Source organism: Scomber japonicus, chromosome 12 (genome assembly GCF_027409825.1).
Source record: "Scomber japonicus isolate fScoJap1 chromosome 12, fScoJap1.pri, whole genome shotgun sequence".
Taxonomy (NCBI): domain Eukaryota; kingdom Metazoa; phylum Chordata; class Actinopteri; order Scombriformes; family Scombridae; genus Scomber; species Scomber japonicus.
The window spans coordinates 10,669,530-10,695,881 of NC_070589.1; the positions used below are offsets into that span (position 1 = coordinate 10,669,530).

The following is a 26,352-nucleotide window of genomic DNA, read 5'->3' on the forward strand; positions in this document are numbered from 1 at the left end:
ATGAAAAGCACCTTCCAGATCTTCCGCAGGTCCATTCAAACAGAATCAATCAATACAACGTGTGTCCTCAAGATAAAGACATGTACTAAATATTCTGGATGTGTAACTGGTTGTTAGAAAACCCATAAACCAACTGTGTTTTTCATCCCAAGGTCAATTTATATGTAATCCACTCAAGAGCACATTTCACATTCAAATCTCCATCCTCCATCCTATGACACCCACCCACACCTGGAGACACACACACACACACACACACACACACACACACACAGAGGGGTGGGTACACTGGTGTTTTTCCTTTTGCTTTTTTAGGCTTCTTAAAGTGGATTGTGGCTGTCAGTCGCACTCAGAGAAGCATCATTAGTCGTCACAGGGAGGCAAGGCTGTGACTCATGCTTGCGTGAAGAGACCAATGGGCAGCCGAATCCTGAGATATAAATAACGCATAAAAATATTCTTGAGGGAGAAAAGGGTCACTTGCGCGCCGCTGGATTGGATTTTTATTAGTGCGCTCTGTTGGTATTCCGCCGTCGCAGCCACTGGACTGTTTCTTGTCGCGCCTTTGGGTGGTCATTTCAACATCTGGTTATAGTTTCTCTGGACTCGACAACCTGTGCACCCGTAAGCCGGTAAGATGCCTCCTCCTTTCATTACCACTGCGCTCTCGATATCGCGCGTAAATATAGACGGGCTTCATCCTCACAGACAGACAAGTGATTGTTAAAAGCGTGTCTTATTCAAAGATCATAACGTCGGACACGCAAGTTTGTTTAGGATTAAAAAAAACATTTATGTTATAATTCACAGTGTCGTTTGAAAGTAATTAGCCGCAGAAGAGTGACAGAATGAATTCATTAGTTGTCCAGTCTGCTTCTTATACAGGGATGACATTGAGTGATGATGATGTGGGATATGCTTGTTCAAAGCTCAACTTAATTGAAATGTCGATTGTTGAGTCAATAGGTAAATGACGTGGGTTATTTATGTGGACATCACAGTTGCTTATTATCAATATTTGTTTAATAAATCAGTCTTGCTTCAAATGTTAAGGTGATTTTTATCATGCTTATCTGACATTCATTCATTTAATTCCTCTTGTGTCTAATCTTAATTGTTGGCAAACTGAGATTATATATTTTTTAATCTTAATTTTTTATTCCAGAGAAATATGAGCTGTTTTTGTGAGTGCTGTGAGTGGATAATTATTATGAATACACAGCTCATAGGATTGAGCAGTCTGGTGCCGCTCTGCCCGAGACTGATATGAGAAGAAACATTTTTTTTTTGCTCCAATAAAGCAGAAATTGATTTCATATAAACTATCAACATATCAACTTTTAAAAATGTATAACCTTAAACTGGCTCTGTGCTCTGGATGGCAGATTCAGTCATGCTTAATAGCTAATTGACTATAAGAAATATTGCAGACCATTTCCAAAATGAATGCACCTATACACGTTATCTCACCAAACATTATCCCGATGTGCGCTCTTTGCTTCATGTGCAATTCGCTCCAATTTTTTGCGCTGCTTGATCCATCGCCCACCCAGCTGTCCTCCGGGAATAAATCATTCCTGGCGACTCACAGTGCAAAACATCATTTTCTGATCTCATCTAGGCCTAACAATTAAACTGATCAGATTTATTTCAAATATATATATTAAATGGTATTTGCTGAGCTGAGGTGACTTATAGCCTCCTCCTAACCCTGGACCGTTTTGTTTGCAGTTGAATTATTTCCCACTTGAAGATCAGATAACAGAGGACTGATGGCCACGTCTGAACCGAGAGCCAGCGGCGGGGACCAGGACCCCAACTCAGCCAATTTAAGACCTCCGTCCGCAAGTAGGTTCTCCCACTTCTCCCTCTTTTAATAATACCAAGGTCCTATGTTGATCCCCGAGGGTAAATTCTCGTTAAGGCTCTCCTGCAGCGCTTACAGAGCAGCTCACTGGAGCTGATAGGGACTCGGTGCCTTGCTCAGAGACACTTCTGCAGTGCGATGTATTGCCTGCACGATTTCAACCCCGGCACACCTCTCTGTCTGCCTCTCTGTCTCTCTCTCCCCTCCTTCCCTGTCTGATAAAAGCGAGTCTCGCCCGGGCCATTTGCTGTGTGGGCTCCGTCGTTAATCATTCCGGTTAAAAACAGAGCCATCACAGCTGCCTGTCGCTGTCTGGAGGATCAGCAGTGCGCACCGAGCAGTGGACCTGGCGCAGAAATAATGCGCCATTAAGCCACTGATATGTATATGAGCATTTTACTGACAACATTCCTTTTTGAATAAATATGAAATTTTCTAATCGAAAATATATTCCTGATTTGAATATTTCCTCCTGTTTTCCCCTCTTGCACCATGCAGCGCGTCCATTGTCTTGGTTTTAATCTTGATATATATATATATATATATTTTTTAATGATTTTGCCAAATTTCGCAAAGAACTTGTACTCATTTTATTTATAATGATTTATTTCTCTCATAATGTTAATTCTTTTCCAGGATGTGTTAGGCCTAGATTCAATGCTCTTGGAGAAATAGTTTGATGGTATTTTCTTTTAAAGGCGGTTGACTCTACTGAATCATTTTTAAGCCTTTGTCGCGTGCATCGACGCCATTAAGCTTGCACTTGAGCAGCCATCTGCAGTGCAACGCAGGGCAATAATTACTGCTTTTTGTCTTCAGTTAAATGCAATAGGAAAAGGCAGCAGTTCCTGAGGGCCAATGTACAATTCAGTTGCACATTTTCTCTGTATCTCTATGTCAAATGCAATATTTTCAATCTTTTATTTGTGGCCCTTGGATGTCAATAAACATTTCCTTTTCCCAAAAGATTCTCAGACTTGTTTGAAATGTGAATTTGTACAGGGGGAAAAAGCCCATTAAAAAGAAGATGTTTGTTTTGTCTGACTTGCTCGTGTACTCTTGCTGGATATGTTGCCATTATCTCTCTGCCACGCTCCATCTCACGCCCGGCGGCTCGTAGTGTCTGTGTGTGCGCGCTTGCGTGCGTGTGCGCGCGCTTATTTGTGTGTGGGTGTGTTTGTATGCCTTGGCCTCAACACCTCGAGCTGTTCCTCTCGGAATGAAACTGCTTCAGTAAATTTAAATACTTGTTTTTTTGTTTTGAAAGTTTTCCATCAGGTGTACGCCGACCGCCTCTCCGTTGCATTTATATTCCCCGTGGCTTCCACTTCATCTCTGCTCACGCATGTCTAAGCTCGTGTGTGTGTGTGTGTGTGTGTGTGTGTGTGTGTGTGATGACTGTATGTATGAGATATTATAAGTTTCTGCATCAAGCCTGCTATAGACTCCTCGGCCACAGACATTACCAGCTCGCTCCAGTCACATACTGTGTTTCACTCAATTAATTTCTGCCCTCCTCCGTGAGCTCATTTCACGGGTGTTAATTCCAGTCCGCCCCTTGGCTGGGTGTGTGAGCCGGCGTGGATGTGCCGCACGGGCCACTGTTGAACCCAATTGATTGAACTTAAATCGGATATGTTATAAGGCTCACCCCCTTATGAACAGTGGGTGTTGTTGTAAATAGAAATGTGGGTAAATTCTCGACAACAACACCCTTTACTTATACACCCACCCTCCAATCTGAGAATCACACACCCGGCCAGGAGCCGTGCGCATCACGCTTCCACTGTGCTCACTGTGCTCCACCAGCTTCTATCCATCATCCGCCCATCCTCGTTGTGTCCGCGGCCTGTACTCCACAAACTCAAACGTTCAATTCTGTTTTAGCCTACGAATATGCGTGGATGCACGGATGCACACGGAAACTGGGGATGAAGATTTGTGGTAAGTTTTTTTTTGGGAGGGCGCATAAATCGTTACATACACGTCACTCCCACCATTTCTTGCCATTTAAGAAAAGCCAAATCTTAACATGTCTATAATATCCCTGTGGTGCGCAATTTGTGCCTCTGTATTCCATTGAAGTGATACCTTACAGAGGCGCAGTTATTATTTTTTTCTCTCTCTTACCCATTTCGAGGCCTTCTGAAATAGGCCACTGTAAAGGCTGTTAGAGCAGGGCCATCCACGACTGTCACAGTGTGTTTCCATCTTCTAAAGGTCAGTGGACATTAGCCTGTAGGTCTGATGATGAGAGCCCCCTTGCCCGCCCCTGAACCCCCCCGTGTCGTTTCCATTTCTCCAAGAAGAGAGGAAAAATCATCCAGACGTGCCTGAAAATCAGGTTATATAGCACAGACTGTCTCCTAGAAAGAACCTGTGAAAAAAAGAAAGTTTTTGTTTCTCCAATTACATTTCTTTAGTTATTTATTTGTTTTTCAATTAGTGCAGCCTTACTGTCAGTTTCAGTAATTGCTTCTATAACCTAGAGTAGAGAAAAGCGGATATGACGTTGCAGTGAAGGCGTGTTTATTTCTCCATCATTTGAAAGATTTTGTGTCTTTCGGGGACAGAAATGTGAGGATAAGTTTGTCTTGCAGCTGTGCAGAGATAAATAAAGGTCATGTAGATATAATCAATTCAAAATGGAAGTTATTGGCCTGTTTGTTATAGCAAAAATCAATTAAGACCAAAGGATCGAATGAGTTTGATATTCTGTGAATGAGAAATTGACCAGTGGATTTATATTGGTTTAAATGACATTTTAATGGACTTGGAGCTTGATATATTTCTATATGAATGCTATGGAAGTTAAATGATCTCGAATATTGATTTTGAATATGTAATTTAAGGAGCAACACATTTTTTTCTATTAAAAAATATAAGATAGTGTAATATATATGTTTCAGATAACAAGGCTGTGTGGCTTTTCCACCTTTCTCAATTAGGTGCTTTGCGCACAATTAGGCCCACACATTATGGGCCTCTGATAACGTTGGAATCGTGGAGTTCAAAACACACAGGCCTGTACTAGAGAAGGAGACTGCTGGAGGGCTCCGTGCAGTCGTTATTAACCCGTCATTAACAGGGGTGTGTGTATTTATTGGCTGTATGGGTCATCACCGCGGGCTGTCCTCTCCTGCTCGCTGAGCCGGGCAGTCTGGGAGGACAGGAGGGTGCTCCTGATGAGCGACCCAGGGTGTGGGTTGTGATGTCACACACATACGCACGCACGCACACACACACTCTCTCACACACACACACGCACACACACACACGCACACACACACACACACACACACACACACACACACACACACACACACACACACACACACACACACACACACTGGTGGTTCCTCTTCCTTGCGGGTATGTAGGGCCTATATAAGCTTGGCCTCCACCAGAAAGGCATTTCTGATTGAAGGATTGAAGGATTTAGTGTGTTTGGAACTGATTTTAGAGAGCAGAGATATACTTTTTGAAACGCTGCTTTACCACATAACTACATAGACGTTGATTATTTGGACATCTATTTTCTCTCTTTCTTTTTTAATCATTCATTTATTTTAATTATTTTGTTTTGTTTTGTTTTGGTCGTTCTTTTTCCTCTGTGTGTGTGTGCGGGATGGAGATGTTTGGTGATAACTCCTGCCCTCCGCCGTGTAACACCCTAGGGTTCCTGCAGAAGAACAACAGTCTGGAGGAGAAGGGGAGGCTCGCGGGCCAGAAGAACCTGCTCTCGTGCGACAACAGCGACAGGGACGCGCGCTTCCGCCGCACCGAGACCGACTTCTCCAACCTGTTCGCCAGAGGTGAGACCTAAACCCAACTACGTCACACACAAAAAAGAAAAGAAAAAAAAAGCAAAGCAGACTCTTGGTATTTACTCACACTATAAACAAGATATAGTAGAGTTTATGGTCACATTAGTTCATTGCGTCATTTTAAATGTTGGCGTCTTTATTGGGATTAAATTGTTAAAGGCCCCACAGAAAAAAAATACTACTCGACTCCTTTTCGTTTTCCCAACTGTTTTAATAGTACGTCAGCTAAAGTAGCCTTAATAAGGTCAATGTTGTATCAAAGAAGGAAGGTTTGGGGGATGGTAGTGTCAAACATTAAGGGTTAGGGTTGCAACATTTTCCCATGAAAAGAGGAGGTACACTTATGACCTTAATCCCCCTTGAGAAATTTGGTTTATGTGAATATAATTAAAAATAATTTCGTTTTAGCTTGGAGAAGGAGGCGTATATTAGAAGCCTACTATTTACACCCTTACAACTCCATTTTTTTCTTTAGACTTGCTGCCAGCCAAAAATGGAGAAGAACCGACCATGCAGTTTTTGCTGGAGGTGGTCGACATCCTCACTAACTACGTCAAGAAGACCTTTGATCGCTCCACCAAGGTGCTGGATTTCCACCACCCTCACCAGCTGCTGGAGGGCATGGAGGGCTTCAACCTGGAGCTGTCTGACCAGCCCGAGTCTCTGGAGCAGATCCTGGTGGACTGCAGGGACACGCTCAAATATGGCGTCCGGACAGGTAGGCCAGGACACTAGGATGAGTTGGGACTATGATTGAAAAGCTTGATCTAGGTCTTTTGAATAATTCATATTAAATACCAAAATGACATTAAAACGTGTGTGAATAAAATGTAACGAACCATTTACGCACCTAAAAAACAGACTACTTAATTATGGATTCAAAAGTATAGATGTATAGATTTATAAATATAGATGTAGCCTAAACGTGTCTCCACATATCATAATATCTCTAACACTCTTCATATAATAAGCCTTCATGTTTTACTGTATTTTTTGTGTATTCCATGTCCATTTAGTCACTTCGATGTAAATGAATACTAACAATTTGTACAAGCCTACATAGAGGTGGATTCGGTACAAACCATTAAAGAGGGTGTTTTGTCATATAGTGTACAGCCTGTCACGATGACTGCCTTATTTATTGTCCCCTTGGTAATTCCGTCGACATGCTCCTTTTCTCTCCCCTCGACTTATTAAAGCAAGTGTCGCCTGAGGGGATACTAACACGGGCTGTTTGAAGCTGTTAAAAACGCCAACGCTCAAACTGTCCCGTGGGTTTATATATATCACACAGTTTCCCACTGTGTCTATTACTCAACACCACTTTTCATATGGATATACGGATGATGTTTGTGCTTTAAAAAAAAAAAAAAGAATATAGATGAATTATGAGGTCTGTTTGGAGGAGCTGTCCGCGGTGCTGAAACATGCAGCACTCTTTGCCTTCTGTGATCTTTCTGTGAAGTAGCACTGCCAGTATGTTTAATATAACCACAATAACTAATGTGTTTTTAATTCATTAGTATTATTATTATTATTGAAAATTCAGATTTGATATCTTATTTTAGAATTGATTAACATATGAGCCATATACTGCCACCTCATCATAGTGTTTATAACCAAGACTGCATTTAGGCTCCATTGACGGTGACTGTGTGTGCAAGCACCTTAGTGTCTAAATGGCTGTCATATGGCCTTGTTACCAATGTAATTATAGCACAGTGAGCAGTGCTATGTCAGATCCCTGAGGATTCATGATAGACCAACGGGATACAATATGAAATCTGAATGAATATGAACACAGAAATGAAGAACAGTGTCTCATAATATATTCATTTATTCATGCATTACTTTAACAATCAGAAATACACAGTCAGCTTTAACTCAAAATGCACGGCACCCACCGTGTGCCTTCATAAAGCTTCTTATGTGCTCAGGACAATTCAGACATACTAGTGGCTGACCTTATTGCTTTCTGTTATGATGCACGATTCCTGTCCTAGAAGCAGCAAAGCCACAGGGATGCCATTTAGTGTGTATGTTTCTCTCTTTCAGGTCACCCACGCTTCTTTAACCAGCTGTCTTCTGGTCTGGACATCATCGGTCTGGCTGGAGAGTGGCTCACCTCCACTGCTAACACCAACATGTAAGTTATACACTGCAATGTTTGTTGACATGACACAGTTACCTTTACAGGGGGAAACACCTCTTCATGTCATAACAGGACAATATAGACTTCTTGTTTGTAGGCCACTGAATATAACCCCTAGGCATTATCATATGCAGGCATGGTGGGCGTTCTTATGGAACTCCCCTCAACACTGCTCAAAGTGGCCTCTGAGGGAAGTTATATAAAGTGTTTGGTTTGTCCTGTTGAAACTGTGTATTGACAGATTGTGGGCTGCTACCCCTCTGTACTGTATATCGCAGTCAGCCCAGCCCCAGGGGTGGTTAGATTGCATATTGATCTCAGGTCACAGTTACATGGTGGTCCTGTCTGATAAAGGGCACGAACCACATCAACATCAACATCAACATCACACACACACACACACACACACACACACACACACACACACACACACACACACACACACACACACACACACACACACACACACACACACACACAGAGAGAGACAGTAAATAAGCTGTAATTCATTGCTGAATGTGAATTTCTCAAATTTCAGTACTATGGACATTTACAAAATATATTATAAGGCCAATTCACAGCTTTATAGTGTTAAGATTGGCTTTAAGGTGTACGCAGCACTAATAAACAGAAAATGCAAGGTGCTATTATGTGGGGCAGCAACTACTAATTGTTTTCATAATCAATTAAAATGATAATAATTTTCCCCGATTCATATTTTGGTTTGTAAAATGTCAGAAACTAGAGAAAACTGCCAATCGAAGTTACCTAAAGCCTAAGGTGACATAATCAAATTGATTCCATTTCAATCACATATAACACAAAAAAGTAAATCGTCACAATGAAGAAGGTATTTGGCATTTTGACTTCAGGAATTGTGTCTATGATTACTTGCTAACTGATCAATTGTTGAGAAAAATCAGGACCTGACAACGAAAAAACAACATAATGACAGAGTTGCAAAAAGAAGACTAGAAAATTGACAATCACAACAGCATTTGAACACAAATACAAAAGCAGCCCCTAAAATTACCAAGCACAACAATTCTGCAAAAGTTTGCCTCGGTGACATTAATGCAGAGACATGTTGACATCTTTCTTTTATAGTCCAAACCAACACGTAGCTGCTGTAATAACAGGTAGAAGACAATGCACTCCACTCCATAATCACAAACTGAGCATTCACTGTTCTCTAACTATTGTGACCTCTATCTTTTTTCCATGGCTGGCTCCTAAATGAAAGATCAATGTAAGGATAATACACCAAAAGCAGGAGGGAAATTGAGACACTTCACATATACAATTTCTCAAAACATTAGCTCAGGAACCCACCCCCTCTTTAAAAAACTTTCCCATCTCATCTGCTGGTTGGAAGAATGCCCCACGACGCACAGCCATTGAATTCACACACTCACACACACAATCGTGCACACTTTCGTAATGACACAGACACACACCAGTCCTCACATACACACCAGCTCTGGCTGTCCCAGATACAGCAGCTAGGCTTTCCAGTCCATTGACTGCAGGCTCATTGTGAGCTGGTCTTAGCAGATAGGCCAGCTGGGCCCCACACTGACACACAATGTCCTCCGGCTGCACAGAAAACCCTGTCACACTGTGGAAACTGGCTGCTGCAGCTCCCTGTGGAGCACTCATTCTGGCTCTATTGTCCCTGTGGATACAGACTGACTCAGTGGTGCTTTGAGGCGCTGAGAGGAGAATGTGGTTGGGGGGTCAGAGGGTTAGTCGCATAGAGACTCACACACACACATTCAAACACACATTGAGTGCCCTTGATGACGATAATAAGGGCATTTAGGGGCCGTCCCTGGAGACAGGCAGGTGACTGAGGGGTAATTTTCACCCTGAAAAGACCAATGATTGGCTCTGATTGTGATAATGATCATCATTATTGTCATTACAGCTTGAAATGACTCACCGAGGGAGGTAGAATTTTAAAAGGTGCACTAGTTTTGTCCCTTGTCTGCTGTGGTTGGAATATATTTAAGAGGAAATGAAAGTGAGACATCCATGATATTAGATTTCTGTGTGCACCTTAATTCCAATATTTCAGAGAGACGCTATATTTGTGAAATTAGACCAGTGAGAGGTTATAAAATGAGACATTTTGTCTTCTTTGTAATGCCATCCTTTGTTGTGGCTGTTCATAACGCTGCCCCGGCTGAAACCCAGCAGTCATAATCTGGGGCTGGTGTATCGACTACGAGCTAATGTTCCAATCAAATCCAATCCATGGGTGATATCTCACCAGGGATGATTGCACCAGAAATATGTCTTTGTCCTCTGTTTTTTTTTCATCCCTTTGTTTTTCATTCCACTTCTTTTTGTCCTCTATTACGGCTTCCCTTCCTATTCTTTATTGCTTATATTTTCAAGCACTTCTATTTTGCTTTGTTATCCTTTCTCTTTTCTGTGTGCTTCCCTCCCTCTTCTTCCAAATCATCCCCTCCTTTCTCTTTGTTGTCCCCTGTCAGAGTTCCTCCCATGCATTGTTTTCCTACAGCCTCCTCTCCTCACTGCCTTTATCTGTCCTCCTCCTTACCCAAACTATGAAAGGCTTCAGTCCTTGTTTAGAGGCCTACTTGTGAGGAAAACAAAGAGTAATCGAAGAGAGGAGAGGCGATGTTTTAGATAGTAATGGTGGTGGTGGGTGATAGAAGTAGAGGAGAGTTGTGTAACTGGCCTCATTAGAAGCAGGGTACACAGGGATCAGTCCTCAGGGTGTGTGCTTGTGGGAGGCGCTGAGATGGCCTTTCAGTTAGCAAAGAGAGCAAAAGCGTTCAGCTTTCTGCGACACATTTAACCTACTTCAGCCTCTTCAGGAGTTTTCTTCTTGTTGTTAGGTAACGGAGGGGTCTGACACACAGCTGACATGTTATAAAAGATGTTTACTGTCTCAACTCTCTGACGATTCTTCTTGTGTTGTGAACATTGCTTTTATTTTTTGTCTTTCCCTTTTTATTTCTTTTAATGAAAGGGTATGAAATTCATTTCCCTCAGTGTCCTCTTCAATTTCGGAATTTTCGTGATCAACATACATATGTTATCTTCCTCAAAACACACATTCAAGTGCTCTCAGCCATCAAATCAGCCCCATTCAGCCCAGCCACTGAGATTGGCAGGATTGACAGATAGCCATCACAGCTTTGTGTGCTTTAATTAAACCACTGAGTGATTTTAGAAGGCATTTGAATATGAATGTTTGCTGCCTGACTCCTATCAGACACTTTTTAATTAGCCCTGTCAGCACAAGCTCCAGTTTGTGCTCTGTGGTTGGAATTATAGTAGAGCTAATGAAAAAACCAATTGGTCTATGTGTGTGTGTGTGTGTGTGTGTGTGTGTGTGTGTGTTAGATGTTGTGTGGGTGTGTGTGCCATCAAACTCTTTTCTCTTCTTCTTTGTTTTCACAAAGAAATTGTTCATGACTCAAATGTTGTATGATGTGCTGATGTACTGTATTTATAATCTTTTCAATATGATTGACAGGTTCACCTATGAGATCGCTCCAGTGTTTGTGTTGATGGAGCAGCTGACCCTGAAGAAAATGAGAGAGATGATTGGCTGGCCTGACGGAGAGGGAGATGGTCTCTTTTCACCAGGTTAGTTTATGATAAGAAGTATCCAATTATACATGTAAAGTGTGTGTTATCTTGTATTGGATAGTAGCAAATTATTGTCTCATAACTAATAACGCTACATTTGTCTGCATGCCGCAGTCCAGGTTGCTGATGTGTGTGTTTCTACTCAACAGGCGGCGCTATCTCCAACATGTACAGTGTGATGATTGCACGTTACAAGTATTTCCCTGAGGTTAAGACCAAGGGCATGTCTGCTGCTCCCCGCCTCGTCCTTTTCACATCCGAACATGTACGTGACCATGAACACGTGCACTTACACAATATTTTAGATGTGGTAGATTAGTTTTTTCTATCGTGATGTGAGCCAAATAAACAGACATGGTAGTATTTTGTCCTCCTTATCAAGAGAAATTGAGATGTGCTACCTTTTCATATTTTTGAAACATGCTCACTGGATTTTGGGTTTAGCACTTCATTGAGAATTCCATTGTTGAAGCGCAACCTCGTTCTCCAATTCACACCATTTTAGATAATCTAATAACACAGGTGGTATGCTTTATTGGCTCTAGATGGAGTCCTTACATTTACTATAAAGACTTGTACAGCTGACAATATGACAGCTCTACAAAGCCCAAGTAGCAACTATCTGACAAAAGCTCCATTCTTCTTGAATTTATTATTTATTTATTATTCATTTCTATAAAAGACTAATCATTTGCCTAATATATGTCCCTGCAGAGCCACTACTCCATAAAGAAGGCTGGAGCTGCTCTGGGCTTTGGTTCTGAAAATGTGGTTCTGCTAAGCACAGATGAGAGGTAGGAGATTCATTGTAGGAATGTAAAGCCATGATTAATATGGTTAATGTTAAAATACTGTATGTGGATAATATATTATGTCTGCTACTATATGTGTGAGACATGATTTCTTGCTTTACACTTTTTCAGGGGGAGAGTAATTCCTGCAGATCTGGAGGCCAAGATCATTGAAACTAAACAGAAGGTAATTGTCTTTTCTTCAACATTTTCCTTTTTCTTTGTTTTGTCTTTGTTTTCAGTATCTCTGAGACTTATGTGTTGATTCTGCAGGGTTACGTGCCGTTGTTTGTGAACGCCACAGGAGGCTCAACTGTCTACGGTGCATTCGACCCCATCAATGAGATTGCCGACATCTGTGAGAAGTACAACTTGTGGCTTCACGTTGATGTGAGTGGTTCACGTAGTATGACGCTAGTAGTATCAGTAGTAGCTGTAGTGATGCCGTGTCCTTGCCTGTGTACCTCTCTGTGACGGTGCTGTTTCGTCTCCTCAGGGAGCATGGGGTGGTGGACTGCTGATGTCCAGGAAGCATCGCCATAAGCTTAATGGCATCGAGAGGTAAATACATGAGAACAGATGGACGGCTCTGTGTTATTTGAAGGAAATGACGCCTACATCTAAACACAAATGTTAAACTTTGCAGGGCCAACTCAGTCACATGGAACCCTCACAAGATGATGGGTGTGCCTCTACAGTGCTCTGCAATCCTGGTCAGAGAGAAGGTACAGTACACACTTTCTGAAACTGACTGATAGGTAAAGTCAAATCTATCAATATATATATATATTACATGTTCATATTCATGCAACGTTTCATAGCACTAGTGGTCTGGGAAAGTTCTACATATTACTATTGTGTATTTTAACAGTGTAACCCTACTGTGTGTTTGTGTCTGTAGGGAATCATGGCAGGATGTAACTCCATGTGTGCCGGCTACCTCTTCCAACCAGACAAACAGTACGATGTCACCTACGACACTGGGGACAAAGCCATCCAGTGTGGCCGTCACGTCGACATCTTTAAGTTCTGGCTCATGTGGAAGGCCAAGGTAAAGCACATGCAGACAGATATGCACATACCTGCCGTTCTTTAAGTTGCTCAAGCATATAGGAAATGTTATATTTTTATCACAACAAATGCTGTAGCTTCAACCTCGATGACTTCGTATTCTAAACACAGCACCAACTCTTTTCACCCCTGCAGGGCACCATCGGGTTTGAGCAGCACATTGACAAGTGCTTGGATCTGTCCCAGTACCTGTACAACAAGATCAAGAACAGGGAGGGATACGAGATGGTGTTTAATGGAGTGGTGAGCCTCTCTAATTTTCTACTCTATCAATGTTGATAGTATTTAAAAAAAATCTTTTTGGCATGATGGAAAGTGACAAGCACAACAAACATTTAATTCTAATTTTACAGACTTTTAGTTTAAATTATCTATCACAATATTTACTTTGCTCGCTTTCCTTGCCTCCATCTTTCTTTCCTTTCATTTTGTGCACGTGTGTGTGTGTGTGTGTGTTAACTGTGTTTGTTTTGCTCTGCAGCCCCAGCACACCAACGTTTGCTTCTGGTACATCCCACCCAGCCTGAGAGGCATGCCAGATGGTGATGAGCGGAGAGAAAAACTGCACAGGGTAAGACACCTATCTGTCTATCAATTTCAGACATTTCCACCTATCAGCTTTCATATTTATCCTTCCTTTTTTTTTATTAATTCCACCTATGAGAATTATTCATTTTCCCATTCTGAAGTGCAAAGCTCTGATCTGTCATTTCTTCGCTCCACCAGGTGGCGCCAAAGATCAAGGCCATGATGATGGAGTCAGGCACCACCATGGTGGGCTACCAGCCTCAGGGTAACAAAGTCAACTTCTTCCGCATGGTCGTCTCCAACCCTGCAGCCACCCAGTCTGACATCGACTTCCTCATTGATGAGATTGAGAGGCTGGGTAACGACCTGTAGACCTCTCAGCCATCGCTGCTCTCCAGAGTTGCACCTATACTCTTTTATTTGTTATATTTCTAAGGCAAATGCCAGTGAGGTGAAACATTCACAGTGCTGCAGACAGAGTCATGAAAGGACACGTTGTCTATCTGGTTTACCTTCGTCTGCAGCATTCTGACTGTTCCCCCAACCGAAGAGAAACTAGCAATGAGAGTGACTTCAAGTTTTCTTACTTGTTCTGTCCCACATTGTTCCTCCTCTAGACAAAATATTTAATAAGTATCTGAAGTCTCCAGGTACAACAACCACACTCTAATGTATGTGTGTGCTGTGGAATCTCGTAACGTGTGTGTGTAATCTAGTTTCTTGTCTGACGTAGTTTGTCTCTCAGTGTCTGCCTGTCTGTGCCTGAATGTGTGTGTGTGTGTGTGCGCGAGAACGTGATTAAACACTGAAAGGGAGAAAAGCACAGATCAAAATATAACAAAGTATCATGAAGTTACTCCTCTGTATCATATGTTTGCTACACAAGATTGAATCATTGGTGCTTTCAGCTGTACATACAGTGTATTTAATCTCAGTGCACCGACCTATTTGTCCTAAATCAGTGTCCCCAATCCCCTGAAGCAATGTGTGTCTGTGTTTGTGTGTGTGTGTGTGTGCAGGTGTGTGTGTGCAGGTGTGCAGGTGTGCATGTGGCACACTGAGTGTATCCTGTCATGTATTTTAGGCTAGCACTGTGTTAAAAATAAGCTTATTATGACCTAATGTGCACACCATAGATACCAAGTGGGTAAAGCTGAGATGATTTAGATAAGCAACTGATTTACAGTCTGCTATATTTTCCCTTGTTGAAATTTTAAGATTTAAGATTTAAAATGTCTACAGCTATCCCAAGTCTGTGACAACTTTGAACTCGTAAAACGCTGGCTCGTTGTCTGTTTCATGCAATCATGTGATACCCATATGTGTTAATAATATTGTTCAAATACTAATATTTAATTACATAAAAACAAATATTTATTGCATTACCACTGTTTGCAGATTCAGGTATTTTATTGTAAATGTATCTTTATGTGTATTACATGGTAATACATTTATAAATGTAATCACAGGAACTTGAGTAAAGTTTATTTATAGTGATTTTGTCAGCCAAAGAAAGAGAATCGGGAACAGAGCAATCCATTGTCCTTCATATATAACTTCTTAGAAAATTATAGGTGTTTGTAAAATGTTACCTATTTCCCTTGAATGCAATGCAATTTCTATGGTGTGTTTCTTTCTGTGATTGTGAGTCTCTTTGACTGAATGTTTTGAGGTGACTGACTGGCCTTCTGATGAGATTAAGAATGAAGTCTATACACTCCTCTGGCAGTCATGCCGGTCTTTTCATTTAGAGAGAAGCACAAGGATGTGAGAATGTACTCTCCTCTAGAGACTGGGAAGAAAGGATTGTTGTATTTGTCTGAATCCTAATACATTCACTGTAATATAGTATATTAATTGTAATACATATTACCTGTATTCTCAGTGTGATGGGAGCTCAATGGAATATCTTGTATAAAGAGTTCCTTTTTTTGTCTTTGCACAATGTTCACCTTTCTTTCTTCCATTGTAAATGGATGTGTATTATGGCAGTATTATATAAGAGTTATGTTATAAATAAAGTATTTATGGTAACTAGGGACCACTATGTGAATGGCACAATTGCATAAATCATATTTAAGGTCATCTGTGTACTGTATGTGGCCAATGACTCCTGTAAGTGACCAGTCTGGATTTTGATGAAGCCAGCTGTAAGGGAATGTTTCCCAGGAGGTTTTCAGTAGGCACTTTAACACAATCATACATCACTAAAAATATCTTTAATAAAGTCTATTAAAGCGAAAACTGAGTCTGACTTATTGAAACAACTCTCTCTCTCTCTGTTGCAGTTGATATTCCCGTCTATGCTGCATAACACTCTGTAGCTACACACACAAAAACACACTTTATTGCCTCTGTCTAATCATCCTAGAGAAGGCTTTGTTTGGCCTCCAGCTGCGTGTCGGATTGGCTGTTCTCCAGCGTGAAACTCCCTGATCAGCTCCCCTACTCTCATTTATGCTCCCCTCTCCTGAGCTCATCTCCTCACCTCTTTCCTCTCTCCTTCCCTTTATATTTGTTCTCTTCTTTCCTGGCATTTGCTCATCCCTCGCTTTCCTCTTCTTTTTTCATAATTTCCCCTCCCTTTGCTCTCTTGCATTTATCCACCCTGGAGTATAATATGATTCAGCTTCACTGCACCACTCATGAAACAAAGGCATTGGTTCCAGCATTTCATAATGCATGGAGGGCATAACAATTTTAGAGAGGGGTGATTGTGGATTGAACTAAAGTTCCTCAGTGTGATCAACACTGAAGATGTACTGCCAACGCCCTCTGGTGGTGACTATCTGCCTGCACAATCCTCCATAGGATAACATGCATTTGTGAAAAGAAAAGCTTGAAATAAGGCGGTACATAATAATAACCCTGTTAATGATTATGATTACAAATAAGGGAATCTACATTTTTGATTATGCATTGATATCAAACATTAAATCAGCAGGGTTCTTAAAAGGAGACACAGAGTGGGCATCATTCTTCTGGCAGAATCAAAAATAGTTTTAAGGTATAAAATTAAATCAGTAGTTGGAAGCTACATATTCAGGAACAAAATCAACAACAACATGTTCATCTTGCAGGGGGAACGAGACATGAAGTTACATTATCTGTGTGACAGAAAGTAAAAGGAGTGCATGTGGTACTAATGTGGAGTAAAGTATATGCTAAGAACATTAGAATAAAGGCAAGCAATTGTTTTTGTAAAGGTCTCATTTGTTTTATATGACATATACTCATAATTGATATGAAAATGCTACACTGATACCTAAAAAATATGTACAGTATTGCACCTGCAAAACAGATCAGCTTCACATTACAGAAGTAAGCATTTGTAAAGCCATAATTAAAGAGTCCTGTCTTTGTATTCTTCAGTGCATAGAGATGACATTATGGTATATAAACACTATTGATTGTAATTGCTCATTAGCCATGAGGAAAGTGTTTCCATCCAAGAGCTGCTAATAGGTGCTAAAAAGATAATGATCCAATGTCCAATGATCATCACTGAGGCAGTTACAAGACTGTTACTGCAGGGCTGCAAGGTGTAAAAACTGATACGATACGTACTTTAACAACAAATATGGCACATATGTGACTCTAAGCACTATGTTAACAGAGTATAGATAACATATTGTATGTTGAAATTTTAAAACACACATGGTAAAGATCAGATGGATTTTTCAAAAGCATTGCCCTCTGACCCATATATGCCTGAGAGTGAAAGGTCTGTATTATATGCTGCTATTCAATACAACACTAGAAAAGAAGCTTGAGGGATAAAAGATGACCTCCTTTTCAGAGGGGCTGCAACTTACGTACTTATCATAGATAAATAAACCCACCAGATATTGAAAATCCTGCAGAACCTGGCCACTGAGCAGCCAGCGTTTAAAGATTATAACAACAGTATTCTAATCTCAGATTTAGTCTTACATAAAAAAGGAATGCACATTTGCATTATCAGTTAATCATTTTATTGAGCTATTCTGGTATATGTGTGTGTGTAGCTACTGACTAATCTAGTATGTAGCTAAATGTGTAAGTGTGAGAAAGTTCAACTCTGAACATTTGAAAGAAAATGTGAGTTCTTTTTCCTGCTGCTTCTGAAGCTGTGGAGGTTTTAAGGTGAGAGACAATACTGATTTTGTAGATTAAATGTACAGAATGTTACTTTCTGTCTTAAACTAGTGAGAGAAAGTGGTGCTACCAAACCAACAGAGCATGAAAATTGTTACTATGCACTTTACAAAAGCATTGAGAATTAATGCAGATGAGTCAGCGTTAAAAAAGGGAAGCTTTCTTATTAAAAGGATATAGGCAAAAACAAAAGACTTGACTCGATGACAGGTAAGAACTGCTAAAACTGTGAAACTAAACAAAGTGACTGGTCATGTCCGGGTTATCTGAGTCTCTCTAAATTTAAGATGAATAAGCATAAACATGGGTGACTTTTCTGTATGCTGTATTTATTTCAGTTTTGCTCTTGTTGATGAAACCCTGAAATATTTTCTGTTCCTTAACTTTTGTAAATTGATGATTTTGCGGTGATGGTGAAAACTGCGTAATTGTATGAATAAACATATGTAGGCTGTAGTTCACAGTATGTATAAATACAATCTTTATGTATTTGCAATCAATTTTATTTGTCCTATTCTCTATTTGTCATTTTCATAAGTTATATTAACCTATATTTTATATGTTAATATACAATGTATACCTACTTTATTATTATTGTGATAATGTAATAATGCACATTGTGGTGATTTATACATTCAGTTGGATCAAAGGTGAAAGAGGTACTCTGATGACTTCCAGCCCATAAACTCCCTCGTGGACTGCTTGAAAGAAATGAACCACTGGTTGGTTGTTAACGTCCTTAAGCTCAACAGGGAGAACACTGAGATTTTGGTTGTAGGTGCTAAACACCGGAGGCAGTTGGTCTGTGGGTGCCTGGAATCCAGATCATGTGCTTAGAGCTTTTTCAAAGTGTGGTGAGATGACATTCAGCAGTTATACATCAAAAGAATTTGCCTTCTCGTCTTCCTCCAACATTAAAGACCTTCCTATTCAGTCAACCATGATCTTAAATGAGCTTGCTTTATATTGTATGTATTTGTGTGTGTGTGTCGGCAATGTGTCTAAGCCTATGGAGTATATGTGCAAGTATGTTTTTGTATTTTGTATTTAGTTTATTATGTAAAGCACTGTGAACTGCCTTTGTTTGAGATGGTTTAAATTTGAATTGATTTTTAATTGAACTGAAAGCAGGACAGTATCCACAAGAACTCTTTCAGAATTATTATATCATTAAAAAAATACTAAAGGCATCCCTTTAAAAATTGTATCTATCTGTTTTTTAAAATGATTTATTCTTAAAAATGTGTTTAAAGAAGTAGACCTGTTTGAATTATTAAAACACTGACTGGTCATTGAAACGCAAATTTCCTGCCACGTAACGGCGCATGCGCATCAGGCAGCTAGTCATTTGACGACGTGTACCCGGTGTGTACAAGTGTTCAGGTATCTCACCTCTGCTGGAACACAAGCAACCGTACAAACCCCAAAAGCCTTAAAAACACCGAAAACCATGGGAGGTGCGCAGAGTGTGGAGATACCGGGAGGAGGCTCTGAGGGCTACCACGTCCTCCGGGTGAGTGTTTAGCTCCTTCAGCCGCTGTTAGCTGTTAGCTTAGCACCGGGTCTGGGGCGGAGGGTCTCCGGCTCTGTGTGTGGACCAGAGGCCGGGGATGACAAGTGGGGCCTCTGTGGGATAACGCCGAAACAAAACAAAACAAAACGCTGTCTGCTTTGGAGGTGTGGAAGTGTCACTTGTCGTTTCTCGTTGTACATTATGCTAATGAAATAAATAAATGTTCCCTCCGGAAACTGAGCGCCAGTGCTGGAGCGAGCTAAAGCTAAAGTAGCTGCACTGAATGACAGCTGCATATTAATGCATTCATTATCGGACAAGTCCACGCACAGAGCACCTCTTCACTAGTTATGCGAAATATCTGCAAGGTTAACAAGCTAACAGTCCACTGGAAACACCTGCTGTCATATTGTAAGCTTCAACACATTAAACGGCAGTAGCTAGAAGCTCTAGGTATCAGTGCAGTTGTGCAACGTAAAGAGTGAGATCTATTTTATCTAGTTTTATTCCACTCTGTTTTACTGCTATTCTGTTATTGTAGCTGTGAAATATGTTTCATTGTTGTTGTTTTTAAGATCTACACTTGTTCTGTCTTTATTATTGGCTTGTCAGTCATCTGGGAAGCACTTTAAACCTCACTAATTTGTATGAAATTGGCTATACAGATATAATTTTATTGATTTCTCCCATAATGCAAACTATAACCGGTTTGACTGCATGTAAGTAAATGTACAAGTTCATGCATATGTTGGGCTTGCTACTGTGTTACTAGTAAATCATAACAAATCATCTTCTGAGATGTTGATAGGACGAAAGTTGTTCATCTGAAAGCCATTGAAGTCTTTGCTCTCCTTTGTGTTGGTCAGTTCAGGTCAGGTTCAGGCATGTTGTTACTCCGTGCAAGAAATGTAGTGAACTGCAGCAAGCAACAGTGTGATGCACAGTCTTAGCAGCAGCAGCTCAAGTTGTGTCTCATTTTCATGCAGGTTCAAGAGAACTCACCTGGACACCGAGCAGGACTGGAGCCTTTCTTTGACTTCATCGTCTCCATCAATAACACCAGACTGGTGAGTGACGTGACAGTTTGTGAATCGGGAGCCAATAAATGTAATGAGGGAGTGTGTATTTTCCTCTCTTTGATTTTCATCCCCATTTTCCACAGAACAAGGACAACGACACCTTGAAAGACCTGCTGAAAGCCAGTGTGGAGAAACCGGTCAAGATGCTGGTCTACTCCTCAAAGACCCTGGAGCTGCGGGAGTCCACGGTCACACCCAGCAACCTGTGGGGGGGTCAGGGCTTGCTTGGTGTCTCGATTCGTTTTTGTAGCTTCGAGGGAGCCAATGAGAATGTTTGGCATGTTTTGGTAGGTCGCCCAGAAGTCTCATCTGCACTGTATTTGGCTCTGTTTTAGTAGTCAGTTCACTCACTGTATTCTCCACCTCTCTCTGTAACAGGAAGTAGAGCCTAATTCCCCGGCAGCCCTTGCCGGCTTGCGGCCGCACACTGACTACATCATCGGAGCTGACACTGTTATGAATGAGGTAGTTGATCAGCACTTTAAATCCATGCAGCTCCTGTACATTCTCAACTTGATACTGACGGTGATTTTGTGACTTCATCTGCAGTCAGAGGACCTGTTCTCTCTGATAGAGAGCCACGAGGGGAAGGGCCTGAAGCTGTATGTGTACAACACAGACACAGACAACTGCAGAGAGGTGGTCATCACACCTAACACTGCCTGGGGAGGAGAGGGCAGGTAATACTTCCACACACTCGCATCCTTCCTTAAACTCACAGGTATAAAATGAATTGAGTAGAATTTTCAGAGTTGATGTATGGATTTCATCTCAGATTGACCTGGCTATCACACTAGATTAGTAACTGATAGTAGATGAATGGTTTAGTCTATCAACAGGCAATCAACAACTATTTTCATAGTCATTAAATTCAATAAATTGTCAAATATGCCAAACATTTGCTGGTTCCAGCTTCTCCAGTTTAAGGATTTGCTGCGTATCTCTGTTTTTATATCACTATAAACTACATATTTTTGGATTTTGGGCTGTAGGTCGACAAGACATATTTTTCAAATCATCTTAGTTTCTGGGTGCTGTGATGTGCTATTTTTATTTATTTTTAAAATATTTTATAGACCAGACATCTGATCAGTTAAACAACACAAGAAATATGCCAAATATTGGGGGGGGGGGGGTTGGACCATTTTTCTGTCACTATTCCTCACAGATGTAGCTATTTTTCTAGCTCTGACACAGGTAAAGAAAATCCCCTTTCCTTATCCGGCCTGATATATTCCAATCAGGCGAAACCACTTTCAAGTTAGAATAACACCAAACCTGTTTTTGAATAGCTGAAAAATGTGGGTGGTGATTCAGAGATCTGGAGCTAGGCTAATTTAAACATGTCTGAATCAAATCAAATCAAATCAAATCAAATCTTTGAGGTCATTGTTTGGATTCTCATCATTATTTTTCTCCGTAAATATTCTAGCCTTGGATGTGGGATTGGCTACGGATACCTCCACCGGATCCCCACCCGGCCTTTTGAGGAGGGCAAGAAGATCAGCTTCCCTGGAAACTCTCCCAGCGAGCCCGTCAGTCCGTTGAAGGATGGATTCACTGAGGTCAGGCCATGAACACTATTCATGCTTTTTACTAAAGTCTGAACTATTACCAATAATGCTCAAATGCTCAAAGAGACTGAATGAGTGCGTTACATTGAAGAGACTGAAGTTGTGTGTCTCACTAGTGTTCACTGCACATGTGGATGTATGTGACCTTATCTTTGATAGCAGCTCTTTCCCCTACTTTCCCTCATGTTCTTTTCTTTAACGCCTTCAGGTCCAGCTTTCAGCAGTGACCCCTCCTCCTACTGCACCTGTTGTCCCCTCCGGCCTTGAAGATTCACTGTCTGGCCTGTCAATCAGCACAGCCCCACCCACCATGCCCAGTGAGCTGCAGACAGGTATTTCACCTATATTACAGTACTGCTCTTGATATGACTGTGCTGCTGTTGGTCACAAGAAACTGTATGTGCTCCATATGTTCTTATCTAATGTGTCTTTCCTGCCTGCGTCCTTTTCAGGTATGCCCACAGTCCCTCTGCTCCCCTCCACCTCCAGCCCCTCCCTCAGTCCGCTCACTCCACTGAATCCTGCCACCACCACCTTCAACCCCGCCACCACGCTACCAGGTGGGTGATTTCTCAGAACGTTCAAAGCACACGTCATCTATCTGTACTCCTGCTGCATCAGTGAATTTACAATAACATACTTTTTTTTTTAAAAAAGAAAAAAAAGGAGAGGCATTACTGCTCTGTCTGTGCAGATGTCTGAGGGCGTGTTTCTACTCAGGCAGAAAGAAAACACAATGGTGTGCCTCAGCTGTTAGGATACGTTGTGTACATAATACACACGCTTTGCTTTCCTTAGTGACTATCAGTAAACATTATTTATATAAGCAGGAATTCTGTCACAGCCTTTGTTCCACTCAGCTTTCTCATGACTCTTCACACAGAATTTTCAACCATGTAACATTTCCTTTTTGAAAAACATGACCTTTTCTCAAATTTACCAAGCACTCTTTTTCTTTTTTTCTAAAGTGGCTTCGCTGTTGTAAAGCAGCACCCAGTGCTTTCATAATGAGACATCTTATGTTTGCTCACAGGTCTGATGCCCCTCCCAGCTGGCTTACCTCCATTACCGAACCTCCCCAACCTCAACCTGCCACTCCCAGACCTCAGTGCCATGTCACTAGCAGGCACCAGCACCTTACCAGTTACAGCAGGAATGCCAGGTAAACAAATATTATTCTTTTCTGCATCTGTCACATATATATATTAGTTTTTTATTGCCAATGAGCGAATGCATTGTTATGCTACTTAAAAACGAGACCTTCCCTGACCTTCTTTTAAACATGGTAGTGAATGATAGCCTCTGTGTTATCATCAATAATAACATGAGCACACGTCTTGTCCTGCAGCTAAGCTTTTTGAAAGAGCCACAAAACAAACATTCACCAGGGAACAGTGTGGTGCCAACGTCAGGTTAACATGCTGTTTAGCTACCTGGCCTGCTAACTACCTGCAAATGACACTTTGGACTCATTAGATGCTGGTTTGGTTGTTGCTCTTCAAAATCCCTGTTAGCAACACGCTGACTTGTAGCTACAGCAGTTTGTTTGCTTTGCTTCCAATGAGACGTTAAATGTTGCAAATTAAATTGCAGTTCCTTGCTGAACCATGTGGGGGGGGGCGATTATTATGGATCACAGATCACCTTCCATTATATCACAATACCAACAGCTCCCTCACAGTTAAATGTGAAATGTGAGATAAATGTTGGTTGGTCCATGTTTTCTGTCCAGACTCAAATATCTAAAAGATAATTGAATGAATTGCTATTTGAAATTTGGCACATTTATGTTCCTCTCTGGATGAATCACAGTAAGTTTGGTGATTTGTTATTATGTTATTATGTTTCAGCACCCTCATTAGGTCCAAATTGGTTGAAGACCTTGGTTTATGATGGAGTATACACGCCACTCAACACATCTCTATTATTTCTCATTCTTGTCCTCTCTCTCTCTCTCTCCCTCTAGGAGTGCCATCTCTGGCATCTCTCCCTCCCCTCAACCTGCCAGGTCTGGCCCCATTGCCCCCTCTGCCCACAATGCTTCCCTCTCAGCTGCCTCCACTCCTGCCCCAGGGAGTGGCCCCCATCCTGCCCACCTCCACCGCCCCCCTAGCCTCGGTCACAGTCACGGCGGCGCCCGTGACCGAGCCCGCCGCAGACACCGCAGCCCCCACGGAAGCCGTCTCGGAAGCACAAGCCCCCACGGAAACAACACTATCGTCGTCGTAAACTTGGGAAAGAACAACCCGCTTGCCATCAAACCAAAACACACACCCGGTTTCTCTCTTTCTAACCCCGTCTGTCTTTCTCTTTGTTTTTTTTCCTATTTATTTGGCCAAGAGGGACAGGCAGACAGCTGCACCAGTTCAGACAGCAAGGTCCACATGTTCCAGGTATGGGTGAGGGGAGGGGGGGCTTGTTTGAAGCAATGAAGGATGAATGGATATGAAGAACGGAGGACGGATGTGGAGTGATCTTACCAACATGTCTTTATTACCAGATCGATATATTACAGAGGAGCTGGTGGCAGCTCGCCTTAGCTACTGTATGAGGAGGACGAGGTCTACTCTTCGGTTTTGTAGTACGCTTCGCACCTCCACAGGTGCAACAAGGCAAAGAACTATCCTACTATCTTAGGATTTTCACCTTTTCCGATGTGGCAATCCTCTCTGTTTCACATAACTTTTTTTTATATATAAACAGTGTATGTTTATGGGGCTGGACGATACACCGAATTTACTAAATTACCCACATCGTGAATCCTGTTCAAATAAAGTAAGAAAAGCTACAACTATAAATGACGACAAGTAGATGTTTAACCAATCAGCTCACAGTCCAGTCTAGAAGTCTTTTAACTGGTAACACTGGAATAAATCAGGACAAAGGTAACAGAGGTGGACTAACACAGTAATATAAGTATCATGCACTGCTGTATTGGATTCATTGTAATTAAGGTAAATATGAATTTATCATTATATAGATTCTGGGTTGTATCATCCAGCCCTCGTGTATAACCTTTTATTAGTTAGTTGACCCCTGACCAATAGATACATTTGATTGACATGTATTAATTTTCTTTGTTGAATTTACTGTATGTGTCCCCCACCCAGTAAATGAATCTGCATTATTTTGCACCACCTTTTTGTGTTTTGAAATGATTAGTTTTTTGTCTGTCCCTTTTTGTATGTCTTCACATTATATCCTGAACTCTACAGTACCCGTCTGTCTCCACCACACACAGCCGGTAACAACCCAAACGCCATGCCAGAAGGGACGGAGGTATACAGTTACATGAGATACTTAGCGGGGTGTGTGCTTGCTGTTGGGTGATTTAGTAGGTAGGGGGGAAAACATGGGTGCAGGTTTATTAAATACACAGTACGTCTCCCTCTGGCATGGCCCGAAGCGAACTGGTAGGCAGAGTCGCAGCGACGTCGTACAGCCACAAGATGTCGCTGTAAGAACTTACCGAAAACATTTCCAGTATGCACAGTGCGAGCAATAAAGCCAAATGAATTTTACATGATTCCTCTGTGTGTCTTTATGTACAGTATACAGTGTTACTTGTCTTATTTGACTTTTTACACAAACATTAAGCAAAAAGATGAAGTTGTCATGAGAGGAGTGAGAGTGTAATAAAGACATGGCTCAACTTAAAGCTTGACTTCATGTGTTTATCAGATTGGAAAATTAAAATGCTTTTTAAAAGTTTCATACTTGAGTAACCACAGTGCTTTCACTACAGCTGACAAGACAGTGACATTTTAGTCTCATATTTGAAGTCATATATGATAAGTCTCAAACAGGTGCATAGTGATATTTGTGATGATGAGCAACAAGTAAGGAATTATATGAAAATGACTGGGGTGCAATATTTTTCTTTAGGCTCACACTGTGACTCAGCAGAAAACAACACCACCCACCCCTTATATTTTAAAATAATATGAAAGGGAGCACATTTGGTAGTCAAGTGGTTACTATGCACGCTGCATAATCACAGCGTCCCTGCTTCCCGGCAAGGAACCTTTGCTACATGTCTTTCCCCTCAGTTTCCTGTTGGCCTCTATGCCATCAACTTTCAAATAAAAGGCAAAAATGTCCAAATCAGTATAATTAAAATGTTAAAGTGCATAATTTAAAACTTCCATTTAAGTGTTAATGGACCATCAATTTTCCTGTATGCACC

At 41.3% G+C, this 26,352-nt stretch overlaps 2 protein-coding genes across 2 annotated transcripts; both read left to right on the forward strand.

Annotated features, from left to right (window-relative positions):
- Nucleotides 1-1,772: 1,772 nt before the first annotated feature.
- LOC128369362 (glutamate decarboxylase 1-like) lies at nucleotides 1,773-14,235 on the forward strand. The gene is made up of 16 exons (XM_053330390.1): nucleotides 1,773-1,848; nucleotides 3,755-3,811; nucleotides 5,545-5,682; nucleotides 6,170-6,412; nucleotides 7,750-7,840; nucleotides 11,358-11,470; nucleotides 11,623-11,738; nucleotides 12,188-12,267; nucleotides 12,397-12,451; nucleotides 12,538-12,654; nucleotides 12,761-12,825; nucleotides 12,911-12,989; nucleotides 13,166-13,315; nucleotides 13,471-13,578; nucleotides 13,817-13,906; nucleotides 14,062-14,235. Exons 1-16 carry the CDS (start codon nucleotides 1,773-1,775, stop codon nucleotides 14,233-14,235), a joined length of 1,752 nt encoding a protein of 583 aa, XP_053186365.1.
- Nucleotides 14,236-19,358: 5,123 nt separating this feature from the next.
- Nucleotides 19,359-25,687, forward strand: LOC128369368 (Golgi reassembly-stacking protein 2-like). Its single transcript, XM_053330398.1, has 10 exons — nucleotides 19,359-19,513; nucleotides 20,500-20,580; nucleotides 20,676-20,879; nucleotides 20,971-21,057; nucleotides 21,142-21,272; nucleotides 22,025-22,157; nucleotides 22,375-22,498; nucleotides 22,619-22,726; nucleotides 23,200-23,328; nucleotides 24,133-25,687. Exons 1-10 carry the CDS (start codon nucleotides 19,451-19,453, stop codon nucleotides 24,393-24,395), a joined length of 1,323 nt encoding a protein of 440 aa, XP_053186373.1. The 5' UTR covers nucleotides 19,359-19,450; the 3' UTR covers nucleotides 24,396-25,687.
- Nucleotides 25,688-26,352: the final 665 nt, after the last annotated feature.